At 35.6% G+C, this 19,157-nt stretch overlaps 1 protein-coding gene across 4 annotated transcripts in view; it reads left to right on the top strand.

Annotated features, from left to right (window-relative positions):
• The window catches only part of Cdk13 (cyclin dependent kinase 13), a 96,598-nt gene that overhangs the window by 53,556 nt on the left and 23,885 nt on the right, over positions 1-19,157 (top strand). For all 4 annotated transcript variants that reach the window (XM_036187894.1, XM_036187892.1, XM_036187893.1 and 1 more), the window contains exons 6-8: positions 7,729-7,918; positions 8,645-8,701; positions 19,046-19,147. In XM_036187894.1, coding sequence (XP_036043787.1) covers positions 7,729-7,918; positions 8,645-8,701; positions 19,046-19,147 — 349 coding nt within the window. The remainder of the gene's footprint in view (positions 1-7,728; positions 7,919-8,644; positions 8,702-19,045; positions 19,148-19,157) is intronic.

The raw sequence follows: 19,157 nt of genomic DNA, 5'->3' as shown, positions 1-19,157 counted from the left end.
AACTCATATCTGATATGTTGGGCCTACTATCTACATACATGGATCATGTTTGGATTTATAATTGATTCCATTGGAATTTTGTAGCTTTTCCGCAGATGTTTTGTGTGTGCCTATGTTTCTTTGAGATGAATTTCTCTGTCTTTACTGTCCTGGAGCTGGGTCGAACAGATTAGCCTCGAACTCATAGATCTGCCTGCCTCTGCCTTCTGGGTGGTAGGATTAAAGGTTTTTAGTTTCAAATTATGGTTGTTTCCTATGTTGGCATATAGGAAAACATCTCTGGTTTTCAGTAATTCAAGGAATGCTTTCTTACTCATTGCTTTTGATGTTTCTTCTGGTTCCTTCTCTCTTTTCCTCTGATTGATATAGCCTTAAAAAAATTAGTGTTAACATCTTGTGATTGTTTTATGGTCCTTGGATGTTCTGCGCCCCCCCCCCACCCCTTTGGTATCACCACAACCAGTACTCTATACATCACTTTTTTTCCATCTTTTTTTTTTTTTTTTTTTTTGTTCTTTTTGGTTTTGGCTATCCTGGAACTAGCTCTGTAGACCAGGCTGGACTTGAACTCACAGAGATCCACCTGCCTCTGCCTCCTGAGTGCTGGGATTAAAGGTGAGTGCCACCACTGCCCAGCTTATACATCACTTTTGAACATTCCTATTGACATATCTTTGTACTCAGTGAGTCTTTCCTTGGATACATTTGGTATATTGATGAACCTGTGAAAGATAATTTCTTTCTTTTTCTCTTTTTCTTCTTTCTTTTCTCCCTCCCTCCCTCCCTCCCTTCCTTCCTTCCTTTCTATAGAAACATTTTGTTTTCCTTTATTTTACAGGTGCCTTTTTAGAACAAAGTCTTCAGCATAGACAATGAAGAAGAGTACTAGGGCTTGTTTTTACTTCCATTGATTTCCTAAATTAATATATTCACATATATTAATAATTTTAAGATTCAGACTGTAGCACCCTTTTCCATGTGGAATAATGCAATAATAGTACATTGGTAAGATCTCCCTCCTTTGTCAAGCATTTTAATGGCTTACAAGTTATTCTGATGTGCTGACTTGATCTTATACAAAAGTTGAGCAGGACAGTCATTATTGTTTATATTCACACAAGCAAGCAGAGAGTGTAAGCTGACATGGTTTTAGATCAGTACAGGATACTGAAAAGACAGCCTTTATTTCTCTTACAGTGTTTAAGTTCCAACATTACCTTCACTTCTCAGAACTTCTATTCTGGTTACACTGCCCATCTGTTCTGGCATGTTATGTACTCGTTTCAACTAGTGTTCCTAGCATATTCATCATAGCTTGTGAAAGTTCCTGATTCAAATAATTCTATTTACTTTTCACGCTGATGCTTATTGTGTTTCTTGAGACTGTTTTAATATGCCCTATAAATTTTCTTTGAAGTCCTAAATAATACGTGATTGCTGAGGTGTATAGGTCTTTAGTGTAAGCTTTTATGCTTACCTGGCTATCTGTTTGGACTCTTTTTAGTATTTGTTATACTACTAGTTAGGGTTTGAGGCTAGAATTTCCTCTCATTTAGGCTTGTCTTTCTAGTTAGTTGTTTTTTCAGTTTCTCTGAAGTTGTTTGTTTAAATAGGGCCTGAAACATGCTCTTTTGACACACTCTCTGGTTTTTTGTCTATGAGCACTATTAACGGTATGGAATGGGTGTAGAGAAACTATTACTGCATGATTTTTTAGCAAGCTTGTGCTTCAAGGCTGTGCTGTTCATAAGTACTTCTTAATTGTGGCTGGTTGTTCTTGCCCTTAAATGAGATAGAAGCAGCTAGTGTGCTAGAGTTGAGCCTTGTTTGGGTTAGTTGAAGGCTAGAAGGGCTCCAGAGGTGGAAGATTCCAGTAGAGCCTATTGGCTAAGCTCTGGGAAAAACTTACTCTGAAGGACAATCCTTGCTCTGAACAAGATGCTCTGGGCCAGTGGTTCTCAACCTTCTTAGTCCTGTGACCCTTCAATGCAGTTCATTTTGTGATGACCCCCAGCCGTAAAATTATTTTTTGTTGCTACTGCATAATATTTTGAATTGTAATGTAAGTATCTGATATACAACTCGTGTGAAAATTTTTTGACCTTTAAAGGGGTCGTGACCCACAGGTTGAGAACCACTGCTCTGGAACTATCAAATAACTTTATATTACTGGGAACACTGAATTTCTTTTATGATCATTTTGATGTAGGACTTCTAAGTGATAAAAATTTGGGAAAAGCACTGGAGTCCAAGACTGAATCCTTCACTGCATGTTATTGTCATTAATTATTTATTTAATTTGAATTCAGTACCTTCTGTTAACTGAGTCATCTTGCCAGCCCAAATATTCTGTTTCCTAATTGGTGGTGTGTTTATGTGTGTTTAGGGGCGTACATGCTAATGTGTGCATTTCAGAGTGGAGGTCAGAGGGCAGCTATTGAGAGTTGGTTCTTTCCTGCACCTTGTTGCATCTGAGTGTTCAACTTAGATTGTCAAGCCTGTTTAGATACCTCTCTTGGCTAAGTCTGTCCCCTTTCCACTTATTCAAACTTCATTCACACTGGGTTTCCAGCTCATTGGTTAAAATTTTGGTCTTCCTACTTTGGTAATGGCTCCCATGGGGATTTCTTTGTCTTTGTTTATAATTTATTATCATTATTTTTTTAAAGATTTATTTATTTATTATGTATACAGTGATTTGTTCAGCATGCAGGCCAGAAGAGGGCACCAGATCTCTCATTGTAGATGGTTGTGAGCCACCACATGGTTGCTGGGAATTGAACTCAGGTCCTCTGGAAGAACAGCCAGTGCTCTTAACCTCTGAGCCATCTCTCCAGCCCCTATTATCATTGTTTTTGTACGTGTATCATTGTGTATGGGGGGATACATAGCTATGGTGCACATGTGGTCAGAGGACAACGTGGTGGAATTGATTTTACCCTTCTACCTTTTTGTGGGTTCTAGGGATGTTCCTCTGGTGTGTGGGCTTGCTTGGCAAGTGTCTTTACCTACTGGGCCATCTTCCCAGCCCCCATGGAGATTTCTCATTGGTTAGTTGTGTGGTTCTATCAGCCTGTTTTTCTGATTTAGAGATAGTATGTAGTTAGATTTTTCCTGCCTGGCCCAGTCAGGACAAATCTCTCTCACCCGCCAGTCCCACAGTCGCTCAGACCCAACCAAGAAAGTACACAGAAACTTATATTGCTTACAAACTGTGTGGCCGTGGCAGGCTGCTTGTTATCTACTTTTTCTATCTTAAATTAACCCATTTCTGCTTATCTATACTTTGCCACATGGCTTGTGGTTTACCAGTGTCTTTACATGTTGCTTCTCATGGCGGCGGCTGGCGGTGTCTCTCCCCAGCCTTCTCCATCCCAGAATTCTCTTTCTTCTCTCTTGTCCCGCCTATACTTCCTGCCTGGCCACTGGCCAATCAGAACTTTATTTACACAGAGCGATATCCACAGCAATAGTAGTCAGAGTTATTTGTCTTACTGGGTTGTTTTTTTCACTGGTTAGGGGTGTTTGTTTTTCCCTACTCTCAGAATGAGGAATTGTTTTCAACAAATGCTTCTGTTTTATTTGTTAGTTCTATAATTGATTTATTTGCTTTTTATGTTGGTGAATGTTATTAGGACAGGCTATTTTTAATATAGTTATATCTGGGTATGCAGTTAGTTATCCTACCACTATTTACTAAGAAGATCATCCTACTTAATGTGAAGAAGTTTCTTTTTGCGTTCTGTGTCTCCCTCTCTTCTCTGTCTCTCTGTGGGAGTGTAGGTACCTGTTTGTGTGGGTGTGTTAAGTGCATGTAGAAACCTGAGGTCAATATCAGCTGTTCTCTTTCTTTCTTTAAATTGGGTGTTTTCTTAATTGCTCTCTATTTTAGTTTTTGAGACAGGACATGTCATCATAGTCAGCTTTTCTGGTGGCCAGTGAACTATAGGGATCTACCTTCCCAGGACCGATGTTACAGTCATGTGCCACTGTGCCTTGGTTTTACATGGAATTAGGTTTTCATGCTTGCATGTCACCTGAGCTGTCTGTCAACCCCACAGTCTATTCTACAGTAAAAGTTCAGTGTGCACTTGGAATCTATTTTTGGATTTCCTGAATCACACTTTTTAATTACAGGAACAATTTACATTATAATTTTAAAAATTAAAAAATAGGATGTAGAGCCATTGTTTATATATCTCTTTTTTCTTTCAGAGGCTTTTGTTTTTCTCGGGGTTTTTTTTTTTTTTTAAACTGATTGTATTTATTTTGGCTTATGGTTTATGAGGGGATTTTGTCCAGCATGGCAGGAAAGACATGGCATGGCAGTGAGGAAGCAAAGTGATCACATTTCACTCATACACTGAAGTAGTAAAGAAGGAATCAGCTAAGGCCAGGCTATAAACCTCAAAGTCTGTCTCTGTTGTTCTTACTCTAGCAAGAGTCAACCTCTTACAGATTCCATAACCTCCGAAACAGTGCTGTTATCTTGGCACCAGGTGTCCAAGTACATGAGCTTATGGGCCATTTCATCATTTCATGTACAACACGAATAATTTTAGGAATTGGGCTTTTGTGTAATTTACAAATTAATTTGGGACATTTTTTATTCCTTTGTACACTCTTTGTGTGCTTTTTGTCTTATAAAGGAATTTTAAAATTTTTACACATTTAGGAGTTTTTCCTTTCAATTTAGTTAGCTGTTATTAATGGGTTCTATTTTGTCTTTTAAATGATAACTAATATTAATGACTATTGTATGTTACACCATTTTTCTGAATTTTTACTGTTTCTAGTAATTTTCCACTGAATATGGTTTCTGAGAGCAAAATATATCATTTTGTCTTATTCTAGTTCTTATTACTCTCATTTATTGCTACTTGACTGAAATAGAACCGGAAGTGGTTTGTTTGTTTTTTTTTTTTTCCCCAAAAATAAAATGTTATCTAGTGATTTTGTTGCAGAATGAAATTAAATCAATTTTAAGAATTTGGGTTTTTTTGAGACAGGGTTTCTCTGTGTAGTAATGGATATGTCTTTATATTTAAGTGTGTACACATGCACACGAGTACACTCTTGTGCATGTGGATGTTCATGGAAGCCAGAAGAGGATGTATCCCCTGGAGCTATAATTACAGACAGTTGGGAGCCACATGATAATGGGGGCTAGGAATTGAACTCAGGTCTTCTGCAAGAGCAACAAGGACTTTTAACCATTGAGGCATCTCTCTAGCCCATTAGCCATTATTATCATTAATTATTATTAGTATTTTATTTTTCTGAGACAAAGTCTTGCTATATAAACCAGTTTCACCTTGCATTTGAGCTTCTTCTGTGTGTGTTGCAGGCCTGTATACCATACTTACTTGTGTAGCATATTACTGAGATGTTTCATATTAAGTAATAGAAATCTGGTGCGCATTTTATACTTAAAAATGATTTTGGACTAGCCTCAAGTTCTCAGTAGATACCTGTGTGCTAGTGGCTTATTCTGTGAGCTGTGCAGTAGAAATGAAGCATATCTTCTATATTTATACTCCCCACCTTTGTTAATATTGTATACTCTTTTGAAATCTTTTCGTTAAAATGGTATATATTGTTTTGATTAGTCATTTGGAGTCGTAGTGAGATTTAGTATATTTAATGTTGCTTTGGACACAGACATTCTTTTGAATATTGGAGGCTCTTCTTTAACCTAATATAGAGCTGGGGATGACTTTGACCTTCGGATCTTTCTCCTACTTCCAAAGTGCTAGGGTTATAGACATACACCATTTGTCCATCTGATGACGCGTTTTATTTCTCTTCATGTCCTGTGGGATGAGTTTCTTTTGACTGGTTTCTAAGGCCTTTGATATTCATGATATTTATTTATATCACAGACAATTTTTTCCCAGTTGTCGTTTTCCTCATTGGCTCTATATTATCTTCCAGTGGCATTCCCAAGTCATTATTTAGTGGAATCTGTTAGTTACATTTTCATTAGTTTGTTTTTGATGTAACTGCTTATCTCACTGTGGGTTATAATTTTACCTAAATGAATTTTTTGTCATCTTTTACTTTCTTAAAATTGAAATTGTTGTTCTCATAATTATTGGGTAAACATTTAACTTGTCTTCTGGTGTGTATTTTATTACACTGTTCTGTCATTTCTCTAAGCATGGACAGGGCATATTTCTTGTATGGCAAAATGTGTATTTTCACCAGTGTTTGGATAGTGATGTGATAGAGTTTCTTCATGGTGAATTTTATAATTATTTTGTCAAGTTAAGTTCCCACCCCTTCGCTCTCAGGCAAAAGAATAAAGCCTAACCATCAGTCCTTTTATTGAAATTACTTTATAAATGTTTCTATTTTGATGTTTAATTCTTGTTATAATTAAGTTCTAGTCATTTGTATTTTTCTGTTATTGTATCATTAAAAACTTTTTGTATGTGTATGTATGTATGTATGTATATATAAAATCTCCATGTAATTATTCCCCTGAGATAGGTCCTCTTATTGAACCTGAAGCTTGCTTGCCATTTCAGGTAGGCTGGCTAGCTAGTGAATGTTCAGAACTGCCTGTTTTCATCCCCCAACACAGAGTATAAACCCTCGTAGCCACGCCCAGCTATTGCTATGTGGGTGCTGGAGATTTGAATCCTGGTTTTCAGGTTTGGGCAGCAAACACTTAGCTATTGGGCCAGCTAGCTCCTCAACCCTTAAAACCTCCTTTTATTGAATTGTGGTTGTGTCTGATCTTGCTTTTTGTGCATATTGGCTTTTCTCTAATCCAGTGACTTCCTCTATATTCTTTTAAATTTTCAGGAAGATAGTCATCTTACCTACCAATAACTCTAATCATATTTTCTTTCTAAGTATAACTTTATCTTGAATGTTAATGTCTACACAGAATTAGTACATGAAGATTTTTTTTCTCAAAGTGCTTATTGCATCATTTTTGAAAGTTCTTTGCTCTGTTTAAAGTTAGGAGCTGACTGTGAACTGTGTTTGAGTATCTTCTTTGGCATTCTGCTGATCTTCCTCTTTTCACAGAGGATAGCATAGCTTTTGTTAGTTGTTTTGTTAGTTGTTTTGTTAGTTGTTTTGTTAGTTGTTTTCACAGAGGACAGCATAGCTTTTGTTAGTTGTTGGGGTTTTTTGGGTTTTCAAGACAGGGTTTCTCTGTGTGGCTGTGACTTTCCTGGAACTCACTCTGTAAAGCATTACTTGATTGTATATTTCTTTATATAGCTTTGGATTCAGTTTGTATAAGTTTTATTTAAGATTGTTAAACACTAAACACTGGTTGTATAAAGTTGTAATTTTATGCTTTCACACATGGTCTTATATAAACAAATTATGTGTCCGTTAAAAGTTTAATAGAAGCCATCTAAAGATGACTTTGGTAAACTTTTTAATTTTCTTTGAACCTTTTATTCACTTTCTACTGAAAAACAATTTATCTGATATTGATAAGGATTTAATCAGATCAAAAACTGTAAAATGTGGAAATTAGTAGAGTTGATCTATATCATAATGGTTTTCTTTAGAAAAAAACTGCTTTTGCTACCTTTTGATACTAAGTATTGAGAGAATAAGCAAGTCTTTCCAAATATGTGACAAAGTAGCTATTACTTTCAAGGACAATCCCCCCATCCCAGTATTTTACTTAAAAAATTTTGATCCTCTAGATAGATTGTAGGAATAAAAAGCCTTTAATATGTTAATTGTTCTCATTCTCAGGTGCATTTTACCTGGTGTTTGAATATATGGACCATGATCTGATGGGACTACTGGAATCAGGCTTGGTTCATTTTAATGAAAACCATATAAAATCTTTTATGAGACAGCTCATGGAAGGCCTGGATTATTGTCATAAGAAGAACTTTTTGCATAGAGATATTAAATGTTCAAATATCCTTCTAAATAATAGGTATGAATATGAGCTTTATGTGTGTAAGTGTTAATATAGTATATAACTTCCTGTAAAATTCAGTTTATTGCTTCAGATTTCTTGGATAATGAACAACAGTCAGCCTAAACATAAATTTCAGACACCATGACTTAGTTCAAGAGTAAGTACTGTCTAGATGTCACTGAGGTACTTTCCGAAGTGGGTACTGAAACAGCACCTGAAATACTGTCACACTAGCACCACTGAAATAATAAGTGTGTTGAGCCCCTTGGGGGATTGTTTCTAAGACTATACACTGTATCCTCTTAGAATCTTTAGACTCTTCATAAATTAAGGTAGTATTTGTCTAGATTAAAAATGTAAATGTTTTATAAAGAGTTGGTACACAGTCATGTAGGAAATATTAACACATGACTGTACATCTTCAGTACAATATAGTTCCTCCAATAGTTCTGATCTACAGCTGGTTGAATCTGAAAATTAAGAAATTATAGATATGGATGATTGAATGGGCACATAACAACAAAGACTCTACCCAAAGCAAGATTCTAGTTGTTACTTTGTAAATTTGCTTTGTACATTTTCCTCTAGTTAATCTTGCCATAGTACAGCAGTTCAGTGAAAGTATTTGTATGTATGTTTTTTTTAACTGTATCTTAATTGAGCACAAGGAATAGAATGTAAATACATATTATCAGATTCATGATAGACTAATGCTTTTTTATTTTGTCTTATTTCTACCAGAGGACAGATAAAACTTGCAGATTTTGGACTTGCTCGTTTATATAGCTCAGAAGAAAGGTAAGAGTACTTTGAGATGAATTATTTATTGTAAGCACAAAGTTCAGTTTTAGAAACTAAATTTAGAATGCTAATTTTTAAAATTTTATGTGTATAAGTCTTTGGCCTCATGTATGTATGTGTACCACATGTATGTCTTCTACCCGTGGAGATCAGAAGAGGTCCTTTGAGTCCCCTGAAACTGGAGTTACAGAGTTGTGAACTGCCCTGTGAGTGCTGGGAACTGCACCTAGGCAGTCTGAACACGCAGCAGGCGCTCTGTGAGCCGTTTCTCCAGCCCTGTTTTGTAGTTTTGTTTTTTTTTAAATATCAACATTTATGTTTCCTGAATAATAAAGAAAAACTTGTTTGACTGATTTAATTTTATAATTTGTATATTTAATTTTTAAATTTGATTTTTAAATGGTGGATAAATAAAATTTCTATTAAAATGTAGAACTTTAAATATGACTGCAATGAATGAACTTAAACTTTTTAAAAACTAATACTTAAAATTTTAGTGCAGATCTAGATATTAAGGTTCTTAATGTGTACTTAATAATAAAGTTTGGTGTATGCTTTATAAATAGTACATTTAAAATTCAAGACTTTTATTATTTTAGACTTTACCTTTTTTGTTTTTGTTTTACTTATATCTACAGTAGTCTTTTTTCCCAACTCCCTGGAACTATTTAAACTAGCACTTGTGAGGAAGTTCAGGTGTAAGATAGAGAACGATGGCGCTTCTCTGGCTAAAGTTGGGGTGTGTATCTGGCTGGCTCCCTTTGTGTCTGCTGGTAAAGAAATAGGACTCCTATTAGAATTCATACAGAATTTTAAAATAAAACATTTTGTTGAAATAATGATTTTCTGTAAGAATTTGTGAATTAAGTGATGTTATCTTTTTTAAAATTTATTTTTAATGGTGTATAAAATTATGTACAATAAATTATTTTGAACTATGTACAACATTGTAGAACGGTTAAAGACGGCTAATTAGCTAATGTCTTATGTCAGTTTTTTCTTTTTTGTGGTAGGAACAATTAAAAAAAATCTCTTAGTAACTTTCAAGACAATATTGAGTTGCTAGTGTGTTCATCAAGTTGTTTGATAAATCTCTTGAACTTACTCCTCCCATCTAGTTGCAAATTTTATATTTTTTGACCAGTTCTCAATCTTGAACACACAATTTTTGATGACTTCCACTCTTGCTTTGTATGATTTTGAGTTTGAACTTTTTTAGCTTCTATATACAAATGAGATCATGTGATCTTTTATCTTCTGTGCCTGAATTATTAACCTAATGTCCTTCAGGTTCATCATGTTGTCACAACATTGAATAACATAGTATTTATTATTTTTATAGCTTATTTTTATTAGATTTTTTTCATATACTATATTTTGGTCATATTCCTTTGAGTACCCCAACTCCCAGATCCTCCCACCTCCCTTTCTCCTCACCTTCACCAGTTCTCCTGTTGTGTCTTTGCTGATGTAGAGGACTGAATGACTTTAAGGGTCAAGGAGCTATATCTATGTAGTTGAGGTTTTCAACTCTTATTTCTGTATTTATGTAATTCAGACTGGCCTTAAACTTAGTGACCCAGCTATTTCTACTTCCCAAGTGTTGAGATTAAAGATGTACGTCTCTATGCCTGGCTCTAAATTTTTTTAAATATTTCTACAATATAGTAATGTTTCTTTTGGTAGAATTTGCAAAGAAAATGATCTTAATGTTACTTAATCTAAAACTTCACTTGAATAACCATTTTTAAATTTCTGACTAATCTGGCTCTTCTTTTGGGGGGGCGTTATTTGGTTAAGGATTCGGTTTTATTAATCCCTTGATATTTCACTGCAGTTGTATTATCCTTGATGTAATTTATCTGCCATACTTGAATGTAATTCCCTTGTTTTTTTCTTATTATGTTTCATCCATATTGGGATATACCTAAGTACCTTCTACAGCTAAAAAGTTCTTTTTATAGAAGATATCCCTGTGCATTTGGAATAGATGTTCCAGAAAAAATATTGTATAGCTACATTTATATATATGTATTATATATAATATATATTATAAATGTCTTTTTCCATAGGACAACAAGTGTTTCCACAAAAATTGAAATTAATTGCTTCTTTTAAAGGAAACATTGTAACAGTACATGTATTACTGGTTTAAAGTTTAAAGAAAATAAATTCTGTAGTCCTAAGTTAAGAAACTTTGTTTATAGTCTTTGCATTATCCTTATCTAGTTGTAAGGATTTCTTGAGACAGAGTCTTTGCTATATATTCCAGATCAGCCTCAGACATACTTTGTAGTTCAGTTAGGTCTTGAAATGGCCTCCTGGTGCTACTTCTGCCACTGAATTGGTGTTGCTGTAAAATCTTGGTTAAGCCAGTTAGTGACTCTAAATATTATGGTGATGGATTTAATACTTCCAAATTTAGGCCTGGATAACATGGCTCAGTAGTTGAGAGGACTTGTTGCTCTTGCAGAGGACCCAAGTTTGGTTTCTAGCAGCCCTGTGATACCACCTAACTACCATCTGGAACTCCAGTTCTAGGGTATCTAATGCCATCTTCTGGTTCTGGCCTCCATGGCACCAGGCACACACAAGGAGCACTTATTGATATACAGGCAAAACACTCATAAAAGAAAAAAGAAAAAATCTTTACATTTCCAAATGCTGGGCTCAGAGTGTTGCTCAGTGGTTGAGCACCTGTCTGGCGTGTTTGAGGCTACCCAAACGCAAAATGCTGCAAAGTTCCTACAAAATATTCAAACAAATGAACAAACATACATACCTGTTATGTTTCTAAATGTTGTCATTATCAAAACTTCCTTAAATGGTAGCGAAAGTCTGCTTCATTTCTGAGGATCCCATGAGAGAGAGGGGAAAGGAGGAAAAGGGTTTTAACACTTGCTAACCCATCCTTTTCAGGCAGAATGTCGCCATCTAGTGGCTATTTCTCTCTTGCCACTTGTTTAGAGACTTTCATTGTCCCTAAATCTAGAATTGTTGTCATTTTAGAGATGGAAACAATGCTTTATTTCATATGCTTTAAAACATCAAATGTGTTATGGGTGAAGGGGGCTCTGATCTGCAGAACTTTCCTACTGGGTTTCTGGGTAATGCTGCACATCTTTTGGGAGGCTGGAGACAAAACTATAACCATGACAGTAAGACAAGAGAAACACTACTACAGAGTGATATGGATAACAGTAAATAATGTACCTCAACAGCCTTCACAAGTGGAAATCTTATTCAGGTCAATGACTTCATTGTAAAATCAAAATAAATTTGCAGTTCTTTTTTTCCTCATGTACTCACCATTTTGATTATGTAAAATGGAAAAGGCAATTAAATTTTCTAGCATTGTCCTACTGTCGTCCCATTCCCACCACCTTCTTGGCAATCTCAAGCATGTTCTCACTATAAATCTAAATTTCCAATGTTAGCATTTTTTCAGGTAATCAAGCCTGTGTGTTGTTTGCTGCACATCTACCTAGGTGATTGGCGTATCTTAAATTGAGTCCTGTCTAACATGCCAGGAAAAAGAAAGATAGTACTTTTCTGTAGTTATCCATTTGTTTTCACAAGTGTGCATGCGTGTGTGTGTGTGTGTGTGTGTGTGTGTGTGTGTGTACATACATATTATCAACAAAACATATCCCTCTAAAGAATACTCCCTGCCTTTAGTTTCTTTGTTTCGTGTTGTTCTCTGCTCCCATTCCTAGACGCTGCCATTTCCAGCCATGCCCCCATAGTAGCATTGTTGAACTCATAATTCCCTAAACATAGTGTTCTGAAATACCTCTGCAAGTCTACATAAATTGTTTTTCTTTTATATGCAATTATAATCCCCATTGTTTCATTTTGAAAAATGTGTCACTGCATCTTCTTTCATGTGTTTGTGGCACATTATCATCATCATCATCATCTTCATTATTACTATTTTGTGTGTGTAGCGCTTTGGTACATTATTATAATTTATAGCTATATTACTGCTGGACACAAGGCTTTTGTTTGTTCACACTGCCAGCCAGTTCCCAAAGAGCTAGGAAGTAAATGTGGAGTTTTGGACAGAAACAATTGTTCTCTGTCGTAGTTTCTGTTTAATCCCCCTGAATCATACCTTGATCTTGTGCTTTTAAAGGGTACCATTAGGCTAACAACAATTTTTGTAGCGGTTTTATAGCAAAGAGTTTGCTGAATTTATTTGAATAAGTATTTTGTCTGCATGTATGTATATGCACCATGTATATACAGTATCAAAGTGGCTAGAAGGGTTTTGAGCTGCCATATGGGTGGTAGGAATTGGACCTGGATTCTCTGAAGAGTAGCCAGTGTTCTTAACCACTGACCCATCTCTAGTCCCAGATTTGCTGAATTTAACTGGCTTTATCCTAGCTCCCCTGTCATGTATGTTTTTGTTCTAGAAGTGGAATAACAAGTTACAGGGTTTTCATTTTTTCCTATAGTCATGTTCAACTCTGTTACTATACCAAACTAGGAAGCTAAAAAATGAAAACAAACAAAAAACCCCCAACTATTTTGATAATTACATTAAGGTAAAGTTTTTTTAAGGCATTTTTTTTTTTCTGCTGTTGTTACCCACCTCTCCAGATATCGCTTTCCTTATTGATAAAATGATAGGTGTCAGCTCTGCCTTTTCAAAACCAGGTAATGGAGGCCAGAGACTAGTTTGGTAGTAGAGTGCTTGCCCAGCATGCTCAAGGTGCTGGGATTAATCCACCTGACACTGTAAAGCAAACATAGAGGACGATACTTCCTAGAAAGTCACTGACGTTTAGATTCCTATTTTTGAAGTATTTATAAAGTTTAGCTTTGGCACCTGTAAATAACATCTTATTGAACTCACTTGCTGAACTCTAATTTACTGACAGATGGGGTTTGTATGTCTGTGTGTCTGTCCTTGATTAGATTATGGAACAAGTAGAGAAATAAATTGAAATGATTCATTTCATATTCTCAATCTGTCCCTTTTTCTAAGTGAATAAATGCATACAACCAAATAACTGCATTTTTCCAGTGCTGTATCTTCAATAAAGTATTGATCCAATTTTTGTAAAAAGACAGGATTAACTTTTCAGAAGTACAATTATTTTTTTATCCATGAAGAAAAAAATATATATTTGTTACTTTTAAATTCTTTCTATAGTGTAAACGAGGTCTGTTATCATTAGGATGTTGGCAGTGGGTAACCAGCCCAGGAAAGGCTAAAATGTGAGGATTCTGGATTTTAAGTTATTTTTACTTTTGGATTGTCTCTTCAGATTACAACAGTTCTCTGAGTTTCTTGGGATTTAAGTTATTTTTACTTTTAACCATAATTTCAATCTTATTTACTTTGATCTTTACCTTTGTAAATACAACAACTTACTCATAACATGGAGCATTTTCTTGATAATACTGTATAAACTGTGCTGAGTGATGTGAAATTGGCTTTAGTGCCCTCCTAGCTCTCCTTATGTGGAAATTGGCTTTTATGATTAAAGTCCTTCTGTCTGCATACTTTCTCAGTGTTTGCTTTTTTTTCTTACTTAAAGTAAAATAAAAAATGAGGTATGGCACCCTTTTTGGAGGAGCAGGGGTTGGGGATAGAACCAGAGCACCAACCTACTTTTTTTAAATTGCAGTTAGGTTGTTACTGTATAGCCCAGGTTGGCCTTAACCTCAGTATTAAACTGAAAAGCTCCTGTCTGTCAGCCTAGTGATTGCTGGGATTTCAGGGTTCCACCAGCTTACTTTGTTAAAGTTTGTTTAAAACATTAAAGCACCATTCACTTCTTCAAAGGTTTTTGTTTTTTGGGTTTGTTTTTTTTTTTGTTGTTGTTGTTTTTTTGTTTTTTTGTTTTTTTTTTTGCTGTCTTTTTTTCCCCCAACTTGGTTTCTGTCTCCTTGCTCTAGAAAATGTACATTTGCTCAGTCATTTCAGAGAACTGAAGATTCAGTGTGGTTGGAGCAGGAACCAGTAATAAAGGAATTTATTGTCCTTGTGTGACTAGTCACTAGAACCAATGGGTCTTAGTAATATGTTTTCAGCCTATCATTTTTATTGTGTTTTGGAAAGTGAATTAGCCTTGAAAATCTGGAAGCAAGAAAAATTTGATAAGAAAGCTGCTGCACTAAATTTTGATAAATTTATTGTGGCTAGAACTAGGCAATGGACATGTGTTAGAAAGAGGTGAATTATGTCATAAGGGTCGCCACTGGAGAATAGTTAGAGCCCAGTACCTGTTGTGGAAAATGTCTCTACTACCTAAGTGCTTAAGTAGCTGGATACATCTACAGTTAGGAGAGGCAAAACTATGGTAAACATTTAGTAATGGCTTAAAGTATTATAATTTCTCGCTTAATAATTGTTGTTTACCTCAGTCATTAATATTTAACCATAGCATCAGTTCAAATGGTGACTGTCACATACAGTCATCCAGAAAACCTGAGTAGATCTGCTATCTTTTCTAATTCCTTCCAAGGCTGTTGCAGAAATACAAAAAGAAGGGGGTGGTATTAAGAATCATGTCTAGAAAAGGCTCTTGGCATGTACATTCCTGTTGTTTCAGTGGCATGCGCTTGGTTGCCTGGCACACCTTATTGCAATGAGGATGAGAAGTGTAGTGTAGATAGCGGGGCAGCTGCTGTAGCAGAAAGGAGCAAGTCCAAGAGGACAGCTCTTGTTCCCTTCCACAAGTGCTGCTGCTCGTGCAACAGGAAGAGCAAAGCAGTTGCAGCAGAGGGTAACAAATTGACTTTTGAAAGCTTTGATGTAGGTTCTCTGAGATACTTACAAACTTGCACATTTCAGAGTAGACAAGTGGTCTTACTACAATGACAGCATCTATTTGGGAAATGAGTTTTATTTTTCAGTGTATGGCATTATGGTACAGGAATTGAAAAATTATTTCTTTACAAGATAAAAAGGAAATGTGAAAGTATTAAAAAGTATAAAGGCAAAAGAAAAGGGGCGTGAGGAAAAAGTTTGTACTTACTGTTAAGTATTACAGCATGCCAGTCAGTTAAAAGTACACTCAAGTTCTTACTTGGACAGAGTATGATGTAAGAAGTATCCAAAGGCTAGGCATTAGAACTGCAAAAGGCAGAGCAAATCCCTGTCTCGTTTGCGTGGTATTCAGAGAAGTTAACTACAACTCAAGTGAAATAATGACTAGGATTCTGGCTGTGGTGACGGTGGCTGGAAGAATTTTTGATGGGATAGTTAGGATAGCTGTCTTTGAAGAAGTAAATTGGAACTAAGATCTGAGGGTAAAGAAAGAAAATTTAATTAAAATTTTAATTATTTAATTAAAGAGTATTCCAGTAGGAGAAGCTCAGCTACTGGGAAGCACCCTGGTGTTTAAGAGTCTGAAGTTCTGTTTATTTGCAGTCGGATATGACCTGATTTTATGTTTTTAAAACAAAATGTTTTTAAAAAGATGGCAGGCAAGGACATTTTAGAGGTGAGATAACCAATGACTATACTGTTGAATTAGTAATAGTGGCTCAGACTTGGGTTGTAACTATTGAAATCCTTTTTTCAAAAAAGTATTTAAGATGAGCTTGTCGATGGTTCCTGGCTAGCTAGCTATGATTGCATACTATCTGCCATCTTAGCACCTAGGAAGCTACAACAGGAAGCCTTTTATGTTTGAGGCCTACCTGAGGGGGCTACATGGGGAAATCATGCCCATTCCCCACCCACAAAACCAAAGAAAGGTCCCTGGGTTGTCTTCCTGCAGCAGCTAGGTAGGTATTAGCAGAATGACCTGGTTTTCTCTTGAGTAGTTACCTGAAGGCTTTCCTTCTTGTCTCAAAAACACTACAAATTATAGAATGAAAGAAACCACTGAAGATTTTATCATGTATTGTTGGAGAAATTAAGCATTTAAATCTTTCTTAGGTGTATCCTTTTACATGAATCTTTTTGAATTTCATAGAATGATCTTATTACACTTATAAGAAATACCATAATCAATCAATCCCCCCTCTACACCCCTCCCCCAAGCACTGAAATTATTAGGATTGTATAGAAGCAGCATTGGAATGTGTACCAAACAAGCGGAGAGTATCTGACATTTTAGAAATACTTAGAAAACAATTAGCTGTACATTAAATACTTTGATACACTTAGAACTATACTTTGTGTTGTTTTGTGTTTAATCATTTTGAAAATTGACTATTCTAAATTTGATAAAGGCTTTTAGCCAAACTTGAAGCAAAAAGTGACTATGTAATAAATTACATAGCATTTGATATGTGACATGTAAACTAATCTTTTATTTTGAACACTTCCTTTAAATAAAATTTCAACACCTGAATATTTGTAGATTCTCTAAAACTTCCAGTATTTTTTAAATTTAAAAAATTAGATTTATATCAATTTAAATAATTCTTTGAGAGTAGTCAACCTAGTTTCAGTCTTACAGCATAAGCTTCAAGTAGACCCTTGAAACAATTTAGAAGCTAGTCCTCATAGGTTTCCACGCTTTCTTTCCCCAACAAGCTCATTCACATGTCACCTGAATGTTATATTTAAGTGCTCTATTGTAGCCCAGGTTTTCCTGGGCTTGGTGTCTGTGAATGAGCCTTTGTACTTTTGAGTCAAGATAGAAAATATAGGGAGTTTAAGACAGTGGAATCATGCCAAGATGAATTATCGAGAGTAGAGATTAGACCTGATACTGGCAGATCTTTTGCTGTGCATCATTGAATTAATGGGAAGTAAGTAAGAAAAATGGGAAGGAATTATGCTTAAATAAGAATGATTAAGTACATCTTTATTAGAGCAGCCAGGGTTTAAAATACTTTATATGAAGATAATTGATACCAGAAAATAAGCAAAGAGAAGTTACTAAGGAAAGTATACTCAATTTTCATTTGCTTCATAGGCATTCTAGCCAGACTTAGTGGTATGTATGTGCCTGACTCCTAGTTCTTGGGGGTCAGAGGTAGGAAAGTTACTGGAAACTCAAGGCCATCCTGGCTACAAAGCAAATCCTAGGCCAGCCAGGACTAAATAGACTTTGCCTGAAAATAAAACTGAACCAAACCAAAAAACCTTTGGCTCTTACTTCTTAATTCAGTTTGACCAAAGTCAACAGAAGTTTTTTTGGGGGTGAGGAGGTTTGGGAATATTGTGATGCCCAAATTGTTAATTTACAGTATTAGCGCTCAGATTATTTAGAGAAATTTGGCTGAGTTGTAGCAGAGCAGTTCAGATGAATCTTAGGCTTCCTGGGATTTTAGACCTATGTTTGCTAAAAGAAGTTGGATTAAATTGTGTGCACTTTTTTCTTTTCCCCAAATGAATCTGGTCCAACCCGTGTCAGGTGAACAAATGGCTTGGAATACAGCCTTCCTGGGGAATTCGATCTCTGTCCTTGAAGTTGTGGTCACTGTCATTTGGAAGACATCTAGAACAGTTGTAAGGTTTATAACTGCTCTAAAGAGGGAGTTACTCTGAAGTCTGTACGTTAGCCATAGGTCCTGAGTTTTTAGAGTCATTTTCATTCATGTAAATCATGGGGAATGTGACTATCGTCAGATGTTTAGAAATATTTGGTGCTGAGTTTGTGCTGGGATGATGGTAAGACTTAACATTATTATAACTTGGCTAGGTTTAAGTAATCTCAGTTCACATGTATATTTTTTTTGAGAGTTTTCTGATAAAGCACTATAGCTGTAGCTTGTTCTGTGTAGACGAGACCACTACTACTTTTGTAGTCAATATCTACTTTATTTTCACAAACCGGAGTGCATCCAAATGTGCTAAATATTTTCACAGATCTGCCTAGTTGCTAGGGGCCAACTGTGGTGGTACCCACATTGAATTCTAGCACACGGAAATCAAGTGCAAACTTTTGTTAATGACTTGGGTAGAGCACTTACCTAGCATATGAAGAGTCTTGGATTCAATCCTCAGACCCAAAACAAAAGCAGGCATTTTGTTAGGCGATCTCAATTTGAACTCCATTTTATTTTGTTAGTCCTTTGCCAGGTGTGTGAACCCATTCCTTTATGAATTCATCATTTAAAAAGCTTTTATGGTAAGGAAAATCCTTACTCAGCAATTGAGTTGGTGAGGGACTTCTCTTTGACCAAATTATAGCTAATAGCTAACTGCTTATTTTTATATTCTCATGTTGAGGGATTTTCTGCTTACTGTCCATGCATTTTATGACTGTGTATTAAATATCTTAGTGTTAAGAATGATTGTAGGATTGTTTTGATTATCCAAAATATATTATATTTCCTAATAGAATCTCTTACTACAAATGCTAACTTTAAAGAGGACTTTTTTGTTTGTTTGTTTGTTTGTTTGTTTGTTTGTTTGTTTTTTAGTCGACCATATACGAACAAGGTCATTACTTTGTGGTACCGTCCACCCGAACTACTCTTGGGAGAAGAACGATATACACCAGCTATTGATGTATGGAGTTGTGGGTAAGATAGA

This window comes from Onychomys torridus, chromosome 5 (assembly GCF_903995425.1).
Source record: "Onychomys torridus chromosome 5, mOncTor1.1, whole genome shotgun sequence".
NCBI lineage: Eukaryota > Metazoa > Chordata > Mammalia > Rodentia > Cricetidae > Onychomys > Onychomys torridus.
Note: the sequence above shows the minus strand (reverse complement) of the source record. Positions and strands in the feature narration are given on the sequence as shown.